This window comes from Rhododendron vialii, chromosome 7a, assembly GCF_030253575.1.
Source record: "Rhododendron vialii isolate Sample 1 chromosome 7a, ASM3025357v1".
NCBI lineage: Eukaryota > Viridiplantae > Streptophyta > Magnoliopsida > Ericales > Ericaceae > Rhododendron > Rhododendron vialii.
Window position 1 is genome coordinate 21,567,218 of NC_080563.1, and position 20,737 is coordinate 21,587,954.

Sequence of the window (20,737 nt, forward strand, 5' to 3'; positions counted from 1 at the left end):
GTGGGAGGATCGCGTTTCCACTGGCGTCCTTGGCTCCAGAAACTGAGACGTTTGGTGGATCTCCGCCCATCGCCGCTGAGTTTTCGTTCGTCTTTTTGAGAGGAAGGCTATTTGAAAGAGCGTTTGAGCCGTTTGGATCAGAGGCTGAGAAGTTTCACGTCGGGTTCACCAATTGTGTGGCCCGTGATCTCTTGTGGCTCGTATCCTTCCTCCGTTGGTTCAGTTGTTGCCTAGCCTTCTCCACGCCGCCTGCACAATGAACGCACGACTAAGACCTGGCCGGGGGTTGCCCGGCAAGGCCCTCCGGCGAGAGGATAAGTGCGTGTAGGAGGAGAGGAAAGAGACTAGGGTTTTGAATGGGTAGTTGCGTATGAGAGTGCGTACCTTTTCAAGGGCGTTATCCTTCAGTATTTATAGAATTTCCTTGACTTGCTCCCCAAGCACGGGCACGTGTCTTGCACGGGTCAGGCAACGTCGTCATGACGTCGCCGGACGGATCTGGTAACCGTTTTGGTGTGAGCTGGCACACTTCACGTGCGCTCATGATTATCCTTTGGTGTAACCGCCTCAGCACGCGGGACGCACGTGAGTGCGCAGGTGGCCGAGCCCGACTGGTCGTGCGGGTAGCCGAGCATAAGGGTAGCCGAACCTGAAGGGACTTTGGGCCAAGCAAAAGTTCGTCTACGGGTCCACCTCTCCAGGGTGGCCGAGCTTGGCACGGTTCTTTCCGTTCTGAATGCAAGGTGACGGCAACAACCGACGACGACCAACGATAGGTGTGGCTAAGCTGTTGCCGAGCACAACGAAGCAAGAGTCGAGTTCGGTCCTCTACATAATACAATTGTGACACCTCACATGGTACCCAAAATGTGGTAATGAGACATGGTTACCATAGCATTGCTCATTCAACTGAGGAGTGACCACAAAAAGCTATGCTAGTTACAAAATTCAGGCCGAAAACCCAAAGGCCCGAGTTCCAATCGAAGCAAACAGAGATATCCAGCAAAACGTTTCATCCAGACAACATAATTAAACTAATACAATTATTGTTTTAGAGAACTGTCTTCTAAACGGGGATGGTGTTTGACTAATCGCTGCTACAAAACTGAAAAAAGATGGCCTCATATGAATCCGCATCTTCAAGCTTTTGAAATAGTAAACTACAAAAATATGGGCAGAGAAGCCCAATCTTTCATCATCCTGATCCGTACCAACACTCTACTGGGGGTAATTAGGGTAGGCAGGTCCAGTTGCAGCACTATAATCATAAGCACCACCATAACTCGCCTGTCCTCCATATGACCCCTGTCCTCCATATGACCCACCCACTCGAGCCCCTGAGGCTCCGATGTCCTGAGGGGCATAGGGATACTGTTGAGAAAGCGCAGCAGCAGCAGGGTTTTGGGTGCGGCCCCCACCGTATCCTCGTCCATACGATGCCGTAGCAGGTCCCTCGTACATGCTATGGCTGGGGTAGCTGTATGGTGCGGCATACCTACCAGCCGCAGCAGCTTGATGTGACTGTGAAGGGTTCCGGTGGCGGAAAGAAGGGGAAGCGTTAGAAAATCTTCCGGCTTTAGGCGGGCGGTGAGAGGGCGGTGGGCCACCGCCTAGCCCACCCCTGCTGCCACCACTGCCGTGTGCCCGCTTGTTAGAGGGCTTCCCCCCTGATGGTCCACTCTTCTTCTTTTCTGACTTGGCCTTCTCCAGCTGCGTTACTCGACTCTTAAGGCTTCCCAAGGTGAACTGCGATTCAAGTTTGTGGTCTTCCACACATTTTATGATGGCCTTTGTGGCATTTAACTCTGAATTGTTGGCCTCTTCCTAAAAATCGAGAGCATCAAGAATCAGGTAAGCCTAAGAGCGAGTAATAAATTCGACCAAAGGAATGCCTGATTCAAGTATAATGTGCAGTATGGAGCACATGGGTACCCAATCATATAAAGCGTTCCTTTTGTATCATAAATGATTTCAGGCAGAATATTTCGCTTCCAAAATAAGTTAAGAGGCATTGCTGAAGGTGGGATTAAGCTTAAGCTAGCAGCCTCTTTGATTTGACTAAAGAAAATAACTCAATCTTTTAGAGCTTGGTAACCTCTAGTTTGATCAGGAAAACTCGCTAATTGCACTTGGTTTCAACATCCCACCAGGCAACTCATCAAATTGTGGCTAATTTTTCATAGGAGAGGAATAAAATGCTAGAGATGAAAAGAATTAAGCAGATGTAATTAAGAAAAGAATGATTCTTTTTTGAAAAGAAAATGAAGGTTCTGAGTTCACTTTATCATGTTGTCCTAAAATTCCAATATCGATGCACAATGCTAATGACATTTGGCAAAGGAGGAGAAAAAATTTTCCACATACCACAGCAGACATGCTGTATTTTCCCTTCTTAGATATGTTATTGGCAATTTTCCTGGAATTAGAAAGATACGTCTTTAGCAAAGGAAGTGGAGGAAACTGCTCTGTCAAGCCAGCTTCGTAAACAAAATATACAGCCTCAATCTCCTTCCCGTTCTTCACCAACTCATCGATGATATCTGAGGATGAAAACCAATAAATTCCAACATTATATTCAACTAACCGAATTCAGTTGTATAAATAATCAACTGTTTGCAACTGAAATAGAGTTTGGGCCCATTAAGACTGTCAAAAAGAAGGTAAAGCCAATCAAAATGAAATATCAAGCCAAACACTTTCCTTCAGAATTTGTCAACAGAGTGAGTTCATTTACCATCAGCATACACCAAAGACGCACAGACGCATCTACGCTTTGGACACGGACACGACATGCCACTCTTCAAACACACGTAAACAAATGCCTCTAATAGTGTTGATACATATTTTAGTTCTATGAACACGTTAAGACACACTAGGAACAAGTTAACCCTCAGTTATCTGCTATTCATCAAAATATACACGATATGCGCACTGGTAAGAACATAAAATTGATGTCATTAATCACACTGACCTCCCCTAAAGGTGCACAAGTAGTGGTGACTCTAGAAATTTAGATTGATGGGGTCAATTAGAAAATTTAAACCCAACCTAGTAGAATAGGAAAATAACTTGTAGATAAATGAATGATATTTAGTAATTTCACTTCTAAAAGATACATACCACAACCCAAATTAAAAAATTCCATCAAGGGTAAGAAATGAAAGGTATATATAACTGCTATGGACTAGGATTCTCTTTGGTTAGCAAATCCAGGTGCAGTTATTTTGGAAAGGTCCATCGCAAAGATCATCATAAACATAGATTAGGTTGAGCAGATATCAGTAGCCATACAACCAAGACACATTTGTCTTGAAAAATTAAACGGGCCAATGCAAGTCATTCATTTGAAGCCAAAAGCAGGGTGGAGGTTAGTTGGTGGGAAATTATTCGGTGCTTTGCATCATCATCATGTTTGGGGTCAATCCTCTTTTTTGATGGGGTCACAATTTCACCAATACGAGTTTACACCATAATTACGGTCATTTCACTTGTTCCATGGGGTTAGCTGACCCAACATAGTCCTTAATGTCGTCTACCCGCAGCCATTGTGTACAAGTGGATGGACATTCCTCCTGAACACTGCCCTACAAAACTCTTTATGAATATATGCTGCATCCAACTTCCATTAAATGTCACCTCAATGATGCCTAAATTGACACGGAAATGCATCATTTAACATTAATTGAAAACACAATTTAATAAAATATGCTCTTCGCTTCCCTTTGGGTATAACACCACAGGCACCACAAGAAACTGTGAGACTCTCTCTCGCCCCTCCACGTTGACACATCACACATGCAAACATGCTTTGGTTTTTCTCCACCCCCAAGTCTCTCTCTCCTCCTTGTCATTCTCCTATTTACAAGTTGCAGCTTTTCCATGAAAGGCCAAGAATTTTGATTTTTCATGCAACATTTACATCAATATATATATAAAATATACATACGTATACGCATACAAATACATGCATATGTCTCCTTATAAACGAATATCATGTATAATGTGCTTGTAAACCCACCCCCCTTGGCCCGCATATTGTTACAGTTACCCAACCCACCAGATGGCACTAAGGTTATTATAGTGTGGTAGCAAATTTGCTGAGGTACGCATGTCATTTAGTGAATACATGTGTGTTAAAATGTATTCTGGCAGTTGTTGACTTGTTGCATAATTTTTTAACTTCGTACGTAATTGTTTTCACACCATGTCAATCTTTGGTACTATTTGACAGCTCTTTATACTATTATGATTTTGGGCTAATTACAGTAACCTCCCTTTAGGTCTCTGACATTTCACATACATAGCTTGAAAATTCTGAAATTACTAGCCCTCCTCCACTTTTTTTTACGATACACTAATAACCACTTCCATAATCTGATGGTCAGAAAGCTTAACCTAATTTGGTGATGTTAGCAAATTCAGTTGTTAAGATAGCAAAAATTCTCTCTTTGTTTTCTCCCCGTCTCTCTTTCTCATCTCTCTCATCCTCTGTCATGGTCACGTCACCAAGGCTGGCCTTGAGGTGAAACCGGAGGTGCGGCCGCTTTAGGCCTTCAAAATTTAAGCAAAAACTAGGCCCCATTTTGATGTAATGCGTTAATAGGTCATATATATATAATTGTTCCATATTTCAGCAAATGTCGAGTTGTGGCATCGGTGCAGCGTGCGTTGCCATTTAACCAACAGGTGTCTGGTTCGATTCCCAGCGTTTCCTTGGTTTTTTTATCCTCATTCCCAGGGGACCCTTTGGCAAAGTAATTTTCCTATTTTTTCTGTTGAATTTGTGGGACTGTCTCGCCCTCACACTTCAAAACCTTAATTTTCCTTTTAGTCTTCCCCCAATATACACTAACTCATCATTGCAAATCTGCATCGAATGACTTAGGAATGCTTTAAGGTTTTTAGCCTCACTTTCGCTGAGGGAGCATGGTTGCAAAGAGGATGAAAATCATACGCTTTAGTGGTAGTAGATGTTACTCAAGACCAAGTTTTAAAACTTTTGCACACCATAAATATTTTGGTAAGTTTTTTTTTTTTTTTTAATTCTCTTTCGTTTATTTTTAACTTTTACTACCCAATTCCCAAATATAACACATATGACTTCAAATAAACCAAAGGGAAAATTTCAAAATGGCACCTAAACTTTCACTCAAATGTCACAGAAACACTTGAACTTCAGTTTTTTTCAATTAAACACCTGGACTTACAAAATTCCCAAATCTAGGCCCCTGTCGTTATACTCCATCCAATTTGTTCACAGAAGTGATGACATGGCATATTTCTCCCGTTAAGTGCCCCAATCGCACAGGATAGGAAGTCTACAAGATACACTCAATCAAAACTCCTCCCCTCTCCTTCTCCTCACCTCTCTTTCCCTTCCCCCATCTCTCCTCTCTCTCTCTGATATTCGTTAGGTTTTCTCATTCTAATCTCTTTTTGTTCCCATAGGATATGCGAAAATGAGAAAGAAACAAATTCTTTAATCATATGTTATGGGAAAGGAACAAAATCCAAAACCCGAGCCCGAACTTCGCGTCACTCACGTGTAATCACCATCACCAAATGACAGCAGTGGGAATAGCAAACCAAATCCTCCTAAGACTAGTATCTGCTTTCTTTGAAAATTTCCAACCTTCCCACCGATAAACAGAGGAGCGGCGGAGCGGAAAACTTGCTTGCAAACTCAAACTCACCTGCGAGGTTGATCGGCTAGAGCGGTGGAAAGGGGGAGGCGGAGCTGCTTGTTGATGACTGAGGACGGGGCCATCAATGGATTCTGAGACGGGCGTCGTTGCCAATTTTCTTTCAATTTTGATCGATTTGGTTTATGGGTTTACAGGTTGTTCTGGATTTGCAAGAGAGATAGAGAAAGAGAAAGAAGGGAAAGACAGGCGAGGGGAGAGGGGTTTTGATTGCGTGTATCTTTTAGACTTTCTATCCTGTGCAATTGGGGCAATTAAGGAGAAATATGCAACGTCATCACTTTTGTGAACAAATTGGATGGAATATAACGACAGGGGCCTAGATTTGGGGATTTTGTAAGTCCACGTGTTTAATTGAAATAAACTTAAGTTCAGGTGTTTCTGTGACACTTGGGTGCAAGTTCGGGTGCCATTTTAAAATTTTCCATAAACCAAATAATTTCTTCTCAATCTACAAACTTTGATTAAAAATAAAAAAAGGTTTAAAATAAATAGTTCGCTTATTGTTAAAAATAATATTCTTACAATTAAAGTTAGTAGTAACATGATTAGCAAGCATTTTTTTTTATAATGGTATAAAATGTTTTAAAATTTTATTTTAGTTAAAATTACGAAGCTAAAATACTATATTTAAGATGTTAATCTTATATTAGCCACCTATTGGAATTTTTTTTTTTTTTGTCAAAAAAGCTAGGCCCCATTTTTTAAATTTGCTTTAGGCCTCCAAAATATCAAGGCCGGGCCGGCCCTGCATGTTGCTCAATTCTAATCTTACCTTTGGACATCACATTTGGGAATCGTGGCACTGATTTTCACTGAAAATCATGCTGATAAGGAAAGTAAGGTGGTTTAGGCTATTATCAGTGTTTGATTCAGATTAGGAATCCTATTTTGTGCTCCCCTATACAAAGGCAACTTTAGGGGTTTAGGGTTTCATTCTTTTGGCTATTCCTTGATATTGTGGCCTCCCTCAAGAGTCAAAGATATTGCTGGCTCTTTGTAATCTCTTTCGTTCATAGTGAATCCTCGCCATCCCACGCCCATGGAGTACTTCCTTGCTTTGTGCTTGAGCAGAATCAAGTAAATCTTCATGTTCTTGTGTGGTTTGCGTTCTTGTTTATTCTTCAATATTCGTATTGCCATAACAAACTGGTTTGTTCTTCTGTCTGAGGTTTCTGTTTGCTTCCGCTGTTCTAGTTTTTTTTTTTTTGGGGTGATCGAATCGATTACGATTATGGCGGCTAAATATGAAGTTGAGAAGTTTGATGGGCTTAGCAGTTCTTCCAGTCTTTGGGGAGTAAAGATGAAAGCTTGGCTCACACAACAAGGCTTACACAAGGTGGTGTTAGGGAAGGAGAAGAAACCTGAAAATTTTGGAGGAAACTGCTTGGGACAATCTCGATGCTAAAGCACTCAGTTCGATGCAGTTAAGTCTGGCTGATGATGTGCTTCGTGAGGTTGTGGGAGAGACCTCTGCTGGATTGTGGTTGAAGTTGGAGAGTCTTTACACGACAAAGAGTCACAAACCAGTTATATCTGAAGCAGTGCCTCTATACATGTTTCGTATGAAGGGAGGTACACCTATAAAAGATCATTTAGACGAGTTGAATAGAATTATTATGGGACCTTAAAAAAAATGATGCTGAAATAGATGATGAGGACCAGGCCCTTTTTTTGTTGTGTTTGTTACCTCCGTCCTATGAGCATTTTGTTACGACCTTACTTTACGATAGAGATACTATTTCGGATGTTAATCCAGTTTGTATTCAAAAGAATTGAGGGAAAAAGTATCCGGTGAGGTTGAGGTACATGCTGGGGTTTTGTTGCACGGGGTAGAACAGTTGAACGGTATGAGGGCAATAGACGAGGCTCCAGGTCACAGTCTCAGAATAGGAAAAAGGTTACTAGTTTCTACAGTAAGAAGAGGGGGCATGTTAAGAAAGATTGTCCATGTATGAAAGATAAGGAAACTTATGGAGAAAAATTGGTTGCTGGTGTTGCTGAGGATTCAAATGGGTCAGAGACGGACAGTCTTTGACTGATGGTGATGTTCGTTCTAACACCGAGTGCATTCTTGACTCTGGGTGTTCTTACCATGTGTCCTAATAAAGATTGGTTTGCAACTTATAAAGAGGTCAATGGTGGTACAGCTTTGATGGGCAACAACATGGCTTGAAAATCTGTTGGGATTGGCACGGTATTGTGAGGACTTTGTCTGATGTTCGGCGTGTTTCAATTCAAAGAAAAATCTTATCTGGTTGGGCACTCTTGACTCCAATGGCTGCAAGTTTACAGCTGAAGGTGGAATTATGAAGGTTTCTAAATGTGCGTTGGAGCTGATGAAAGGAAACCGGTTGGGTAACCTCTACGTGCTTCAACAGTTTTGGGTGCAACGGCAACGGTCTCATCTTCAAAGGTCTCGGATTTGGATTCAACTCAGTTATGGCATATGCGGTTTTAGGGCATATGAGGGAGAGGGGGGTGACAATATTTAGCAAACAAGGCTTGCTTTGTAGCCAGAAAAATGGAAAAGCAGGACTTCTGTGAGCATTGTGTTTGGGAAGCAGTGCAGGGTCAAGTTTAGTACAGCTGTTTGTCACACTAAAGGTACGGTGAATTATTTTCACTCTGATCTTTGGCGTTCCTCAGAAGTTCAGTCCAAGGGTGGCTCTTGGCTATGTAGCACCGACACTCCAAAAGGGCGCCGTGTCCACGTATTGGACACGGGGACACAGCGGGGACACGCCTAAATACGTATTGGACACACCATGTGGCGTGTCCAATAATTTTTATTATTTTTTGATGGGGGACATGCAGGGGACACGGCTAAGGGTCAAAATGTAATATATATTTTTAATTTTGAGGGGTTAATATGAAGTTATTCAAAAATATTTGGGTTAAATTGTAATTGTGCCTTTATTTTGACCATGGTAATCTTATACATTCATATAGGACATGTCTTCATCAACAGTGGAAGAAAAGAAAAAATATATGTATATATGTATTTATATATTTATTTATTTATTTATACACGTGGCGTGTCCCCCGCCGTGTCCGTATCCCCATTTTTTTAGAATTGCCGTGTCCCGTGTTCGTGTTCGTATCCGTATCTGTATCCGTATCCGTGTCTGTGCTACATAGGTTCTTGGTATTTTAGGAGTATAATCGATGATTATTGACGAAAAGTTAGGGTGTTTTTGCTGAAACACAAGAGCGAAGCTTTTGTGACATTCAAACACTTTAAGGTCATGATTGAGAAAGAAACGGACAAAAAGATTAGAGAATGAGAACGGGCAATGGATTGGAATTTTATTTTGGTGATTTAGATAGGTTCTGCGAGGAGGAAGGCATCGCGAGGCATCACACGGTGAATGGTGTGGCTGAACGGATGAATTGGACTCTTCTTGAGAAGGCTCGCTGTATGTTATCCAATGCCGGGTTGGGTAAAGAGTTCTGGGCTGAAGCAGTGTCCACTGGTTGTTACTTCGTAAATGAAAATCGATCTCCATCAACTGCTAAGTGCAAGATTCCTATAGAGGTATGGTCTGGGTCTCTGGTTTATTATTCCAGGTTGAGGGTGTTTGGTTGTCCTACTTATGCTCATGGGAATGAGGGCAAGCTTCGACCTTGAGCTAAGAAGTGCATCTTCTTAGGGTATGGATCTGAAGGGCTACAGGTTGTGGCTTCTGGATGGGAAGTCATCGAAGTTTCTAATCGAGATGTGACATTTGATGAGAACTCTATGAATAAAGGGAAAGCACAAGTTGATGATCGGGTTAGTGATCGGAGTGCCTCGATGCAAGTGGAGCTGGAGTGTGAATCTTCTGATAAGGGGAAGGACAGTCATGAGCAGCCAGATGTTGAAGAAGTTCTAGATTCAAACGCTGAGAGTGATGCACCGCAGGAGCAACCGTACAGTATCGCTAGAGAGAGGCCGAGGAGGGTGATTCGACCTCCTCAAAGATATGGTTATGCCGAGATAGTGGCCTAGGCTTTATCAGTTGTAGAGACAGTCAAGTTTGAGGAGCCTTAAAGTTATCATGAGGCTGTTGCGGGTACTGAGTCCACATAGTGGACTGTTGCTATGCAGGAAGAGATTGAGTCTCTTTGGAAGAATCATACATGGGAGTTGGTAGAACTGCCGAAAGGGAAACGGATTGTTTTGCAAGTGGGTCTTCAAGAAAAAGGCAGGTATCCCAGGGGTGGAAGGTGCGAGGTTTAAGGCTCAGTTAGTGGCGAAGGGCTATAGTTAAAAAGAGGGTGTAGACTTCAATGAGGTATTTTCACCGGTCGTAAAGCATAGTTCCATTTGTATTTTGCATGCTATTGTTTCACGGTTTCACTTAGAGCTAGAGCAGCTTGATGCCAAAACCGCCTTCTTACATGGTGAGCTTGAGGAGCAGATTTACATGCGTCAGCCAGAGGGATTTGCAGTTTCTGGTGAGGAAGATCAGATCTGCTCTTACTGAAACGATCTTTGTATGGTCTTAAACAATCGCCTAGGCAGTGGTATAAGCAGTTTGATACATTCATGATAGGTCAAAACTACTCTAGAAATGAATATGACAGTTGTGTGTATTATCATAGACTCCAAGATGGTTCGTTTATCTATTGGTGTTATATGCTGATGACCTGCTTATTGCTGCTAAGGACATGTCGGAGATCAACAGGTTGAAGAAACAGCTTAGTAGGGAGTTTGAGATGAAAGACTTTGGTGGTGCAAAGAAAATCTTGGGTATGGAGATTCGTCGTGATTGATTGGCTGGCAAGTTGTGTTTGACGTAAAAAAGTTATCTGGAGAAGGTGCTTGAGCATTTTGCCATGCAGGATTCGAAGCCCGTGACTACTCCTTTGGCTGCACACTTTAGGCTTTCAGCAGATTCGTCACCACAGTCGGAGGATGAGGAGAAGCGCATGTCGAAGGGTTCCATATGCTAGCGCAGTTGGGAGCCATATGTATGTGATGGGTATGTACTCGTCCTGATATTTTACATGTTGCTAGTGTTGTTAGTCGTTATATGGCTAATTCTGGGAAGACACATCGGGAGGTTGTGACATGGATACTTCGGTACTTGAAGGGGACTGCGGATGTTGATTTGGTGTTTGAAAATGGTGCCAACATTGGTGGCCTTGTGTTGGGTTTGTGGATTCTAATTATGCTGGTGACCATGACAAGAGGAGATCCTTGACCGGGTATGTGTTTATTCTCCCTGGAAGTGCAATTAGTTGGAAAGTTACTTTGCAGGCTATAGTTGCTTTATCGGCCACTAAAGCAAAATACATGGCCGTGACTGAAGCTGTGAATGAGGCATTGTGGCTGAGGGGTTAACTTGGTGAACTTGGTCTTGACAAGGGTACGGTGTTTTGTGACAGTCAGAGTGTTATATATTTGACTAAAAATCTTATGTGTCATGAACGGAGCAAGCATATTGATGTCAGGTGTCACTTCGTTCACGATGTCATCTCTCATAAGCTTGTTGAGGTGAAGACGGTTGGCATAGTGGACAATCCAGCAGATATGATGACTAAGCCTATTCCGGTGGTCAAGTTCAAGCATTGCTTGGACTTGATTGGTGTTCGCAGTTGTTGATCATCCATAGGGGCATTTGGGGAGGGGTGGCGGAAAGAGGATTGCTCCATGGCTGTTGAGTTCGTGGGAATTCAAGTCAAGGTGGAGATTCGTTAGAGGTGCCTTGAATTCCGGAGTCCTTTTAGGATAAGGAAAGTAAGGTGGTTTAGGATATTATCAGTATTTGATTCAGATTAGGAATCCTATTTTGTGCTCCCCTCTATAAAGGCAACTTTAGGGGTTTAGGGTTTCATTCTTTTGGCCATTCCTTGATATTGTGGCCTTCCTCAAAAGTCAAAGATATTGCTGGCTCTTTGTAATCTCTTCCATTCATAGTGAATCATCGCCATCCCTTGCCCGTGGAGTACATTCGTGCTTTGTGCTTGAGAGGAACCACGTAAATCTTAAGGTTCTTATGTGGTTTGCTTTCTTGTTTGTTCTTTTATATTCGTATTGCCTTAACATTGGTTACAGATTATATGTTATTGATAAAAGTTCAGGCAAAAACTTGCACTGACATCTACACGGAAATTAACTCAAACCAACAAAGCTACAGCTATGACCATTTTTCTCAATCTAAAGCACTTTAACACCAACAAGTTGAATCATACGGTTTCATGCTCGTAAGGCCCACTAGTGCACTTCCCACATTTCTCCAAAGCTAGGATTTAAATATTATAAAGAAGAGACTTGCAAACGTTTAAAAAAATGATATTAAATATATACACTTGAGCCAAGAGTAAGATATAAAGAAGAAAACAGAAGTAGGATATTCTTCGGGGGTGGGGGACCTTGCCAAGACGAAAGATGGTGTGCATGACGACGGATTTGACATGACAATATGTTTTCTTCCCATTCTACTAATGTAAGTATAGGTTCATGCTATATTAGAATATGCTTGAATACCTACAAGCATCCAATATGAGTCCAATAACTTTCCAATTTTGCAACTGTTGCAACAACTGCTCTATAATTGTCAATGGTACTTAAAGAAGAGAGGTAGGATTTGGGGTTTGTGAGTATGAGGAGTGGGAAGGGTACCTGAGGTGACCCTATGGGGATATGGTGGATACTACAATGGCTCAAGACAACCGGATTTGGAGAAGGAGAGAGCTTAGGGCAACCTGAGAGAGAGAGAGAGAGAGAGAGAGAGAGAGGGAGTAAATGCATTGCATTAGGTGTGCCGTCAATGTGTATTGAATGTGTCTTTAATGGGGGTTGACTCCTCTTTATATAGGAGCCTTGGAGAAGGAAGCGTGACTCTACTCATTAATGCATGACAGAGTACGGGTTTCTTTTTGAGTGTTATGGTCACAACTAGAGTTCAGTATCATGGGACTCTTAGAGGACATTGGGTGATATATGGAGGCCTGGTAGGTGTGATACAGACTCCTATGTATCAGCTTGTCAATTGGGACTCTCTCTCTCTCTCTCTCTCTGAGCCTTGACAATCCCTTTGCTCTAGCCTCCTAGTCACTTTCCTCCTTAGGTCCCGAGCAAGGTATATAGGCCCTGCTCCCAACCTAGGGTAACATTAGGAGTTGCTACAAGGTAAAGAGTCGCCATAAGTTATTCTGAGCTTGTGGAGCATTGGTAGACAAGCAATAGCTTGCAAAGGTATTCTTAGTGAGCATGCTTCTTTAGGTGATGTGCGAGCCCAAGAATGGCGTCGTAGGACCTCCAAATAACCACATGGTTCAGTCTGGAGAGCAAAACGCCTTCTCTACCGTACCTAAATCACTCCATACCTAGATTGTGTGGATAACATAATCCTCCTTACTCTTAAATATCTGAACTCAGAAATACAACTTCGACACTAAACTAAAATGAAATACTACATAAGTCGACTCTAAAATAAAGCATTTCAGACTTATTGTATTAGGAGAAAAGGTGACATTTATGAAAGAAATATCCCCTTAAATACATCATTAGCAAACAGCATATCTGCATAAAGTAACTAATACGCATTTGCAATCTATTTCCATAGCAAATCTTTATTTTCCGCCTAAGTAGCACAAATACTTCATACTGTTAAATCTGGAAAATTTACTGAAGCCATAAACACCTCTTTTCTACGTACTCTGAACCCTACATGGCCATAATGCAAACAACAATCAAGCACTTAAGAGTGTTTTTTTCCCTTTAGTTGAACCAATCCATAGCATACTCCAATCAATAAAATGATTTCATGTGAAAGAACGAGTTCACATCACTCACTCGAAATTTGCTTAGTCAGGGCATTGCACCATCTCGACTAGTAATATATCATATATTTGAACTATGCAGCTAATTTGCAATGATAACCTAGCATACAAAACCAGTTATATCATTACCTCAACCAACATTAAAACGAACATAAACATGCCAAATTTGGTCCCATATACATGAATGATAAATGAGAGCTAATGCAGGACGCACCTTTGATTTTGTCCCCAAATCCCAAAGCCAATGCGACCTTTGCCATATCTCTCCTCGTGGCATGTTCCAGCACCAACTTCATCAAATAATCCTCCTCAAACTTGTCCTTCAATCCAAAACCAGCAACCGCTTGCAAAAACATCGCCGCCTCACCCGCCCCAACCCCACCACCACTCTCCCCTCCACCGCTCATTGCTCCTTTCCACTTCTCCACCACCCCGGCAGCCCTCTCCCTCACGCTATTTGCCACGCCTCCGCCGTCCACCACAGGCAACACTGCCTGAATCAATATCCCAACCGCCCACCGCCTATCTGCCATCCCAACCTTCCCCTCCACCTTCATCTCCACAAACTCCTCCAAAGCATCAAGAACAAAACTCATCACGTCCACACACTCTTCCACCACTGCAGCTGCGATATCCGCCCTAAGCACCACCGACTCCTTCCTCTTGGCCAATAAAAACCTAATTAACCCCTTGGAATCCATCCTCCGACAACAGGTCCTCAAAAACCCCGACAAACTTCTCTCTCCTCCTCCGTTTCTGTTCTCTGACGCTGCGGCCGCTGCCTCCTCAATATCCGCAATTGCCGCGTCCTTCTGCTCCTCGACGCGGGCGGCAGCGGTGGACTCCCGCTCTGGGATGGCGTTCTCGCGATTTTCGAAAGACTCGAGGGTTTTCTTGATCTGGGCTTCGAAGGCCTCGATTTGGGAGTCTAGGGTTTGGGACTTGGAGGAAAGGGAGTTGTCTAAGGAAGCGAAGTGGTCGGTTAGGGTTTTGTTGAGTTGAGTGATGGTTGTGAGGAGAGATTTGCGGGTCTCGAGCTCGTTGAAGAAGTTGTCGACACGGTCGGAGTTGGGTACGTAGTCAGTGGCCATTTTCGTAGTTTGTTACTCTTTGGTGGGGAAGAGATTCCGAACCAGAACGAGAACGAAAACGAAAAGAGGGTTTCACTTCGCTTGTTGAACAGATGAGGAAGGAGCTGCCCTTTTAAACATCGCATCCCTCTATTCTCTCCCACATAGGCCGTTAAAAATTTTCAATTATATTCGACAGGTAGTTATCGAAATTGACATATATTTTCAGCATCTAATTATCGAAATATAATATTTTTTTTCAACAGCTATTTACCGAAAATGCATGTTCGGTAGTTGTTTACTGAAAATTGAACATATTTTCGATATGTAGTTATCGAAATATAATTTTGTTTTCAACAGCAATTTACCGAAATGTTATTTATGATTTTCAACAACCATTTACCGAAATGTAGTGGATTATGGGAAAAAATAAAGAGTTGCGAATAGCGGCGCCCTAAACATTTCATAATAATGGGAATGGGCTATTGATTTATTTATTTTTGGGAAAATTACTAAAATGGTCCCTGTAATTTGGTTTTTGTGTCACTTTGGTCCCTATAGTTTTAATTGGCTTGATTTTAACCCTGTAGTTTTGATTTTGTGTCAATTAAGTACAATCACTAACTTCCATTTCCTCCTACTAACGGAACCAATTGTGCAAATTGCACTTGACCCCCTGTGATTTGCACTTGGCATAAATTTCTCCTTATTCTTTTAGAAACTTTAACACAACCCATAGTGATTTTGTATATTAAAGTGAATCGTTACATGCGTTAATGACAAGTTATTTATTCTACTTTTGTTATTTTTGAGTCAAATATTTCTTGAATTATTTATTCGTCTTGACCAGAGGAACTTAAAATGTAAAAAGTTGTATTTGACTTCTCTAAGTCGCTAAGTACAAATATAAACCAACATATATTCGAGAAGTTTTGTCGCGTCTCAATCCCACTGTCAGAAATCACTCTTGCATCTCGTTGTCAACTTCTTCCGAAACCACCATATCAAAAGCTCACAAAACCATGAAGTGGTGCTAACAAAGAACTATATACTATAGTTTATAAATATATACATATTTATGTCTGTATTGTATTATTTTTTTCGTTAGTGAACTTTTTTTTAGGATTTTGGACATAATTTTTTTACTTTTTTTCATTCCTCTTGTTGAGACTATTAATAACCTAAAAAAATTGGATTAAGAAAAATTAATCAGAACAAAAAATGAATGTTGATAGTTTGAGATTTAATCCAATTTTTTGTTCTAATAAACTATAGTATATAGTTCTTTGTTAGCACCACTTCATGATTTTGTGAGTTTTTGATATGGTGGTTTCGGAAGAAGTTGACAACGAGATGCAAGAGTGATTTCCGACAGTGGGATTGAGACGCGACAAAACTTCCCGAATATATGTTGGTTTATATTTGTACTTAGCGACTTAGAGAAGTCAAATACAACTTTTTACATTTTATGTTCCTCTAGTCAAGACGAATAAATAATTCAAGAAATATTTTACTCAAAACTAACAAAAGTAGAATAAATAAATTGTCATTAACGCATGTAACGATTCACTTTAATATACAAAATCACTATGGGTTGTGTTGAAGTTTCTAAATGAATAAGGGGAAATTTATACCAAGTGCAAATCACAGGGGGTCAAGTGCAATTTTCACAATTGGTTCTGTTAGTAGGAGGAAATGGAAGTTAGTGATTGTACTTAATTGGCACAAAATCAAAACTACAGAGTTAAAATTGAGTCAATTAAAACTATAGGGACCAAAATGACACAAAGACCAAACTACAGTGATCATTTGTTGGTTTATATTTGTACTTAGCGACTTAGAAAAGTCAAATACAACTTTTTACATTTTATGTTCCTCTAGTCAAGACAAATAAATAATTCAACAAATATTTTACTCAAAACTAACAAAAGTAGAATAAATAAATTGTCATTAACGCATGTAACGATTCACTTTAATATACAAAATCACTATGGGTTGTGTTGAAGTTTCTAAATGAATAAGGAAAAATTTATACCAAGTGCAAATCACAGGGGTTCAAGTGCAGTTTTTACAATTGGTTCTGTTAGTAGGAGGAAATGGAAGTTAGTGATTATACTTAATTGGCACAAAATCAAAACTACAAGGTTAAAATTGAGTCAATTAAAACTATAGGGACTAAAGTGACACAAAGACCAAACTACCGTGATCATTTGGGTAGTTATGTTAGCGCATCTACAATGGAATAATCAAAATTAAAATGTTGTAGAGGATAGCAATAGTTATTTAAAAAAGTGCTCATATTAAAAAAACCAAAGTTTTTAAGTGAACAAATTGATTTCTTTTTGAAGTTTTTTTATACAATTGTTTTGTTTTTCTTCAAAACTATTTAAAACTGTTTTTTTTTTCCAAAAAATATGCTTGAAATAAAGGAAAAAAGTTTAGAGGGCCCATTGGTTTTGATTATGGGCAAAAAATAACCAATATAGGATTTGACATTATTAACTTTAATAACCTCTAAATGGATAATCAAAATATGATATGGTATGTTTTCATTATTCACATTTGTTTATTGGGCTTCTTGTTTATAAGGACATACTATAGGGTTTAACAAGCAATTAGTCCATCTAAAGAATTTATAGCGGCTCCAGTCCTTTTTATCACACGCGTTCTAAAATTACCCATATTACACGCGTTTTCAAAAACATTTCAGAGACGAAAAAACCTAATCACGGTCTTTCTCGTTGATCCTTTCACGGTCGTCATCGTCGATCTTTTCATCGTCGCTACCATCATCGTTATTGTAGGCATTCCTTTCACCATCGCTGTCGTCATCTTCGCTGGTTTTCGACCATTTCAACAAGTAATTTAACTTTTGTATTCGTTGCTATCGTCATCGTGAACAGCGTCATTCCGATCGTCGTCACTTTCCTAGGGTTTTAGCGTCATTTACTGGTTTTGTCACTTTCTTTATGTTAGGGCTCATCAATATGTTAAATATTGTGTAATGGAGTATTTGCATGTGTTTACATTGTGATATTCGTATCTCCTACTTTATCCCTTGTTGTAAAATACAACCAGAAAACGTTTTCGATGAGATAACATTATCTCTTTATTAAGTTTGTGAGATACCAACACTATTTATCTGAGATACTGTTATCTCTTGCTCATTTTTGCCAATACATTATATTTCTGGCAGATAGAGTTATTTGTGATATTAATATCTCCTACTTTATTCCTTGTTGTAAAATACAACCAGAAAACGTTTTCGATGAGATAACATAATCTCTTTATTAAGTTTATGAGATACCAACACTATTTATCTGAAATACTGTTATCTCTTGCTCATTTTTGCCAATACACTATATTTCTAGCAGATAGAGTTATTTGTGATATTAATATCTCCTACTTTATCCCTTGTTGTAAAATACAACCAGAAAACGTTTTCGATGAGATAACATTATCTCTTTATTAAGTTTGTGAGATACCAACACTATTTATCTGAGATACTGTTATCTCTTGCTCATTTTTGCCAATACACTATGTTTCTGGCAGATAGAGTTATTTGTGATATTAATATCTCCTACTTTATCCCTTGTTGTAAAATACAACCAGAAAATGTTTTCGATGAGATAACATTATCTCTTTATTAAGTTTGTGAGATACCAACACTATTTATCTGAAATACTGTTATCTCTTGCTCATTTTTGCTAAGATACTATTTTCTCATCTGTTTTAACAGGAAAAATATTCAAAATGATACAAAACCCTCCTGAAAACCCTAAAAACCTAGAACACATAAAAGATTCAAAATGATAGCCCGGAAGAAGACTACAAAGAAACCACAACATCAAGAAGAAAAAAGCATAAAAACAAGGAGTCAAACAACAAAGAAAATGAAAGAGGAAGAGACAAAACCACAACTTGAAGAGGAAGAGAGAGAAGATAAACCGAAGAGCAAAACAAAAAGACAAAAAAGACAAGAAAAAAAGGAGGAACCAGACATAGAAGAGGTGAAGGAAGAGGAGGTTAAACCAAAACGTTTGCAATACAGGTAACTATTTGGCGTGCCATTCTATACAATAACCTGAAGGTGTTATTTTTTTGAGATACTGTTATCTCTTGCCTCATTTTTGCTGATATACTGCTATTGTCTTGTAACTTTTATTGTAGGTCGAATCTTTACAGCATTGTAAGCCTTCTACATGATGTAAAGTTCAATGAAGTACAATCCGAACAGATTCAGAAATCACCTTTTGCGAACATGTTGTTTGCAATTACTCAAGGCAGTATTGATGAGCAAATGGTGAAGAAATCTGATCCTGTCTTATCAAGTTGATAGAGACATATAAGAGAGGTCAAGCAAAGTTTTCCCTAATAGGAAAAGATATTCCTTTGACTGATCATGAGATTGGTGTCATTTTTGGAATAACATCTGGACCGGTGAAGATCCACATCGCAACCCATGGGCGAAGGCCAGACACAGAATTTGCCAATCGAGTCTTTGCTGGGGCAAGCACCATGCACCTTCCAACAATGAGGGTGACAATTGAAAATATTTTGAAACCTCCCGTCAAGAAGAAGCAGAAGAAGAAGCAAAAACAAGTATCAGAGATAGAAGCTGCAAAAGATTTGGCACGTCTTCTGACATTGTACACCATTGGAACACTGTTTTTCCCAACAACAGGTCCAAACCTGAATTGGTCCTACCTAAAGCTTGTTGAGGATTTGGAAAATAGTGCAAATTACAATTGGTCAATGTTCATCACCAATAATCTTGTTAACGAACTCAACTCCAAGAATCCGGCGATTGTTGGTGGTTGCACCACTGCACTCCTGGTAAAAATCTTCTACCCTTTCTTGTAGTATGATATCAACAACATCTGACGCACATTTTCATTGAAAACAGTACTGGTTCTATGAACATACCCACATTATGGAACCAGCTCAACAAACTTTTCCAAGATTTATGAAATGGAAAATGAATGAGCTTGCTGCTAAGCTGTTGGAGGCACCACTGAGCAGCCTTCCAGAGGGAATGGTAAGCATCATTACCTATTGGATTTTATTATGTATTATGGTCAAAACTAGATAACGGTATCTCATCAAAAATAGTGTATCTACCAGAATAAATCAAGAGATAATGCTATCTCAAACAATAAACTCTATATAAACACACACAAAAAAGAGATACCAGTATCTCAGTCAAATACAGTTTGCAAATAAAATGAGACATAACTCTATCTTAGTTGAAACATTATATCTCATGAATCTATAATCTGAATTTACCTCTTTTAATTCATTGTTCCCTTCTACTCTCAAAGGTCAAACAGGAAGAATTGGAGCTAACTGAACAGGAGAGAGGGTTGTTTGCAGCTCTAGTCTTGCATGAACAAGAAGGTACACACAAAGAACCCGAAGTCAAAGAGAAAAACCTTACGGACCAAGAACCTTTAACCCAAGAAGAAAGCCCTCAAGAAGAGAACCAGGATGTTAAGAATTTGATTTTAGAGCTTGAACAACGAATTAAGGTGCTTGAAAAAGAGAACAATGTCATGAAAGTTGAAATTGAAGATAGGGACAAGAAGATCCAAGAAAGGGATCTGTTGATTGTTGAGTTACGCCAGAATGTAGAATCCCTTCAACATGAGCTTTCAGGCTATAGAAAACAAAATGCAGATTATACAAATATTGAAAAAGAAACTTGTAGTCTGCATGTTGAGGTGGAGATGTTGAAGGAAGACATAATCGAAAATGAGGTTGAAATAGGCGGGTTGTATGTTGAGAAGGACATAACGGAAGAAAAAATTGAAGAGGTGACAGAAGAGTTACATGACATTGCAGCACATTGTGTTTCCCAATATTACAAAGATCAGAAGATAATTGAAGAGTTGCAGAAACAAAAAAACAGCTTGTCTGAACAAAAACAAAGCGAGAATGTGCACCATCATGAATCTCCAATTCATGATGAAGAAGTGACTGAGGAAGAAATAGACCAAATGATCAAGTCCACAATCTCAAGCATTCAAGCAAAACCACAACAAACAATGAAGAAGAGATTGAGGAAAGGTCATACTGTGGACCCATCGTCGTTGACAAAGAGAGTGAGTAAGAGGGAAGATAGGAAAGAGAAGAACATGGAGGATTTTCAAATCTATGGGAGGAAGAAAAGCACAGAGAAACAAGCAGAGAAAG

General features: G+C 39.9%; 1 protein-coding gene across 1 annotated transcript; it reads right to left on the reverse strand.

Annotated features, from left to right (window-relative positions):
* Positions 1-856: 856 nt before the first annotated feature.
* On the reverse strand, positions 857-14,685 carry LOC131333153 (FRIGIDA-like protein 4a). Its single transcript, XM_058367515.1, has 3 exons — positions 13,690-14,685; positions 2,365-2,540; positions 857-1,824 (listed from the first exon to the last, which is right to left on the reverse strand). The coding sequence occupies exons 1-3, from the start codon at positions 14,564-14,566 to the stop codon at positions 1,219-1,221; spliced, it is 1,659 nt and encodes a 552-aa protein (XP_058223498.1). The 5' UTR covers positions 14,567-14,685; the 3' UTR covers positions 857-1,218.
* Between the last annotated feature and the right edge of the window lie 6,052 nt (positions 14,686-20,737).

Coding starts and splice junctions, on each gene's coding strand:
- LOC131333153 (XM_058367515.1), bottom strand. CDS start 14,566: ATGGCCACTGACTACGTACCCAACTCCGACCGTGTCGACAACTTCTTC. Junction 2,541..13,689: donor ATTTGGGGACAAAATCAAAG/GTGCGTCCTGCA, acceptor TTTCATCCTCAG/ATATCATCGATGAGTTGGTG. Junction 1,825..2,364: donor AATACAGCATGTCTGCTGTG/GTATGTGGAAAA, acceptor CTCGATTTTTAG/GAAGAGGCCAACAATTCAGA.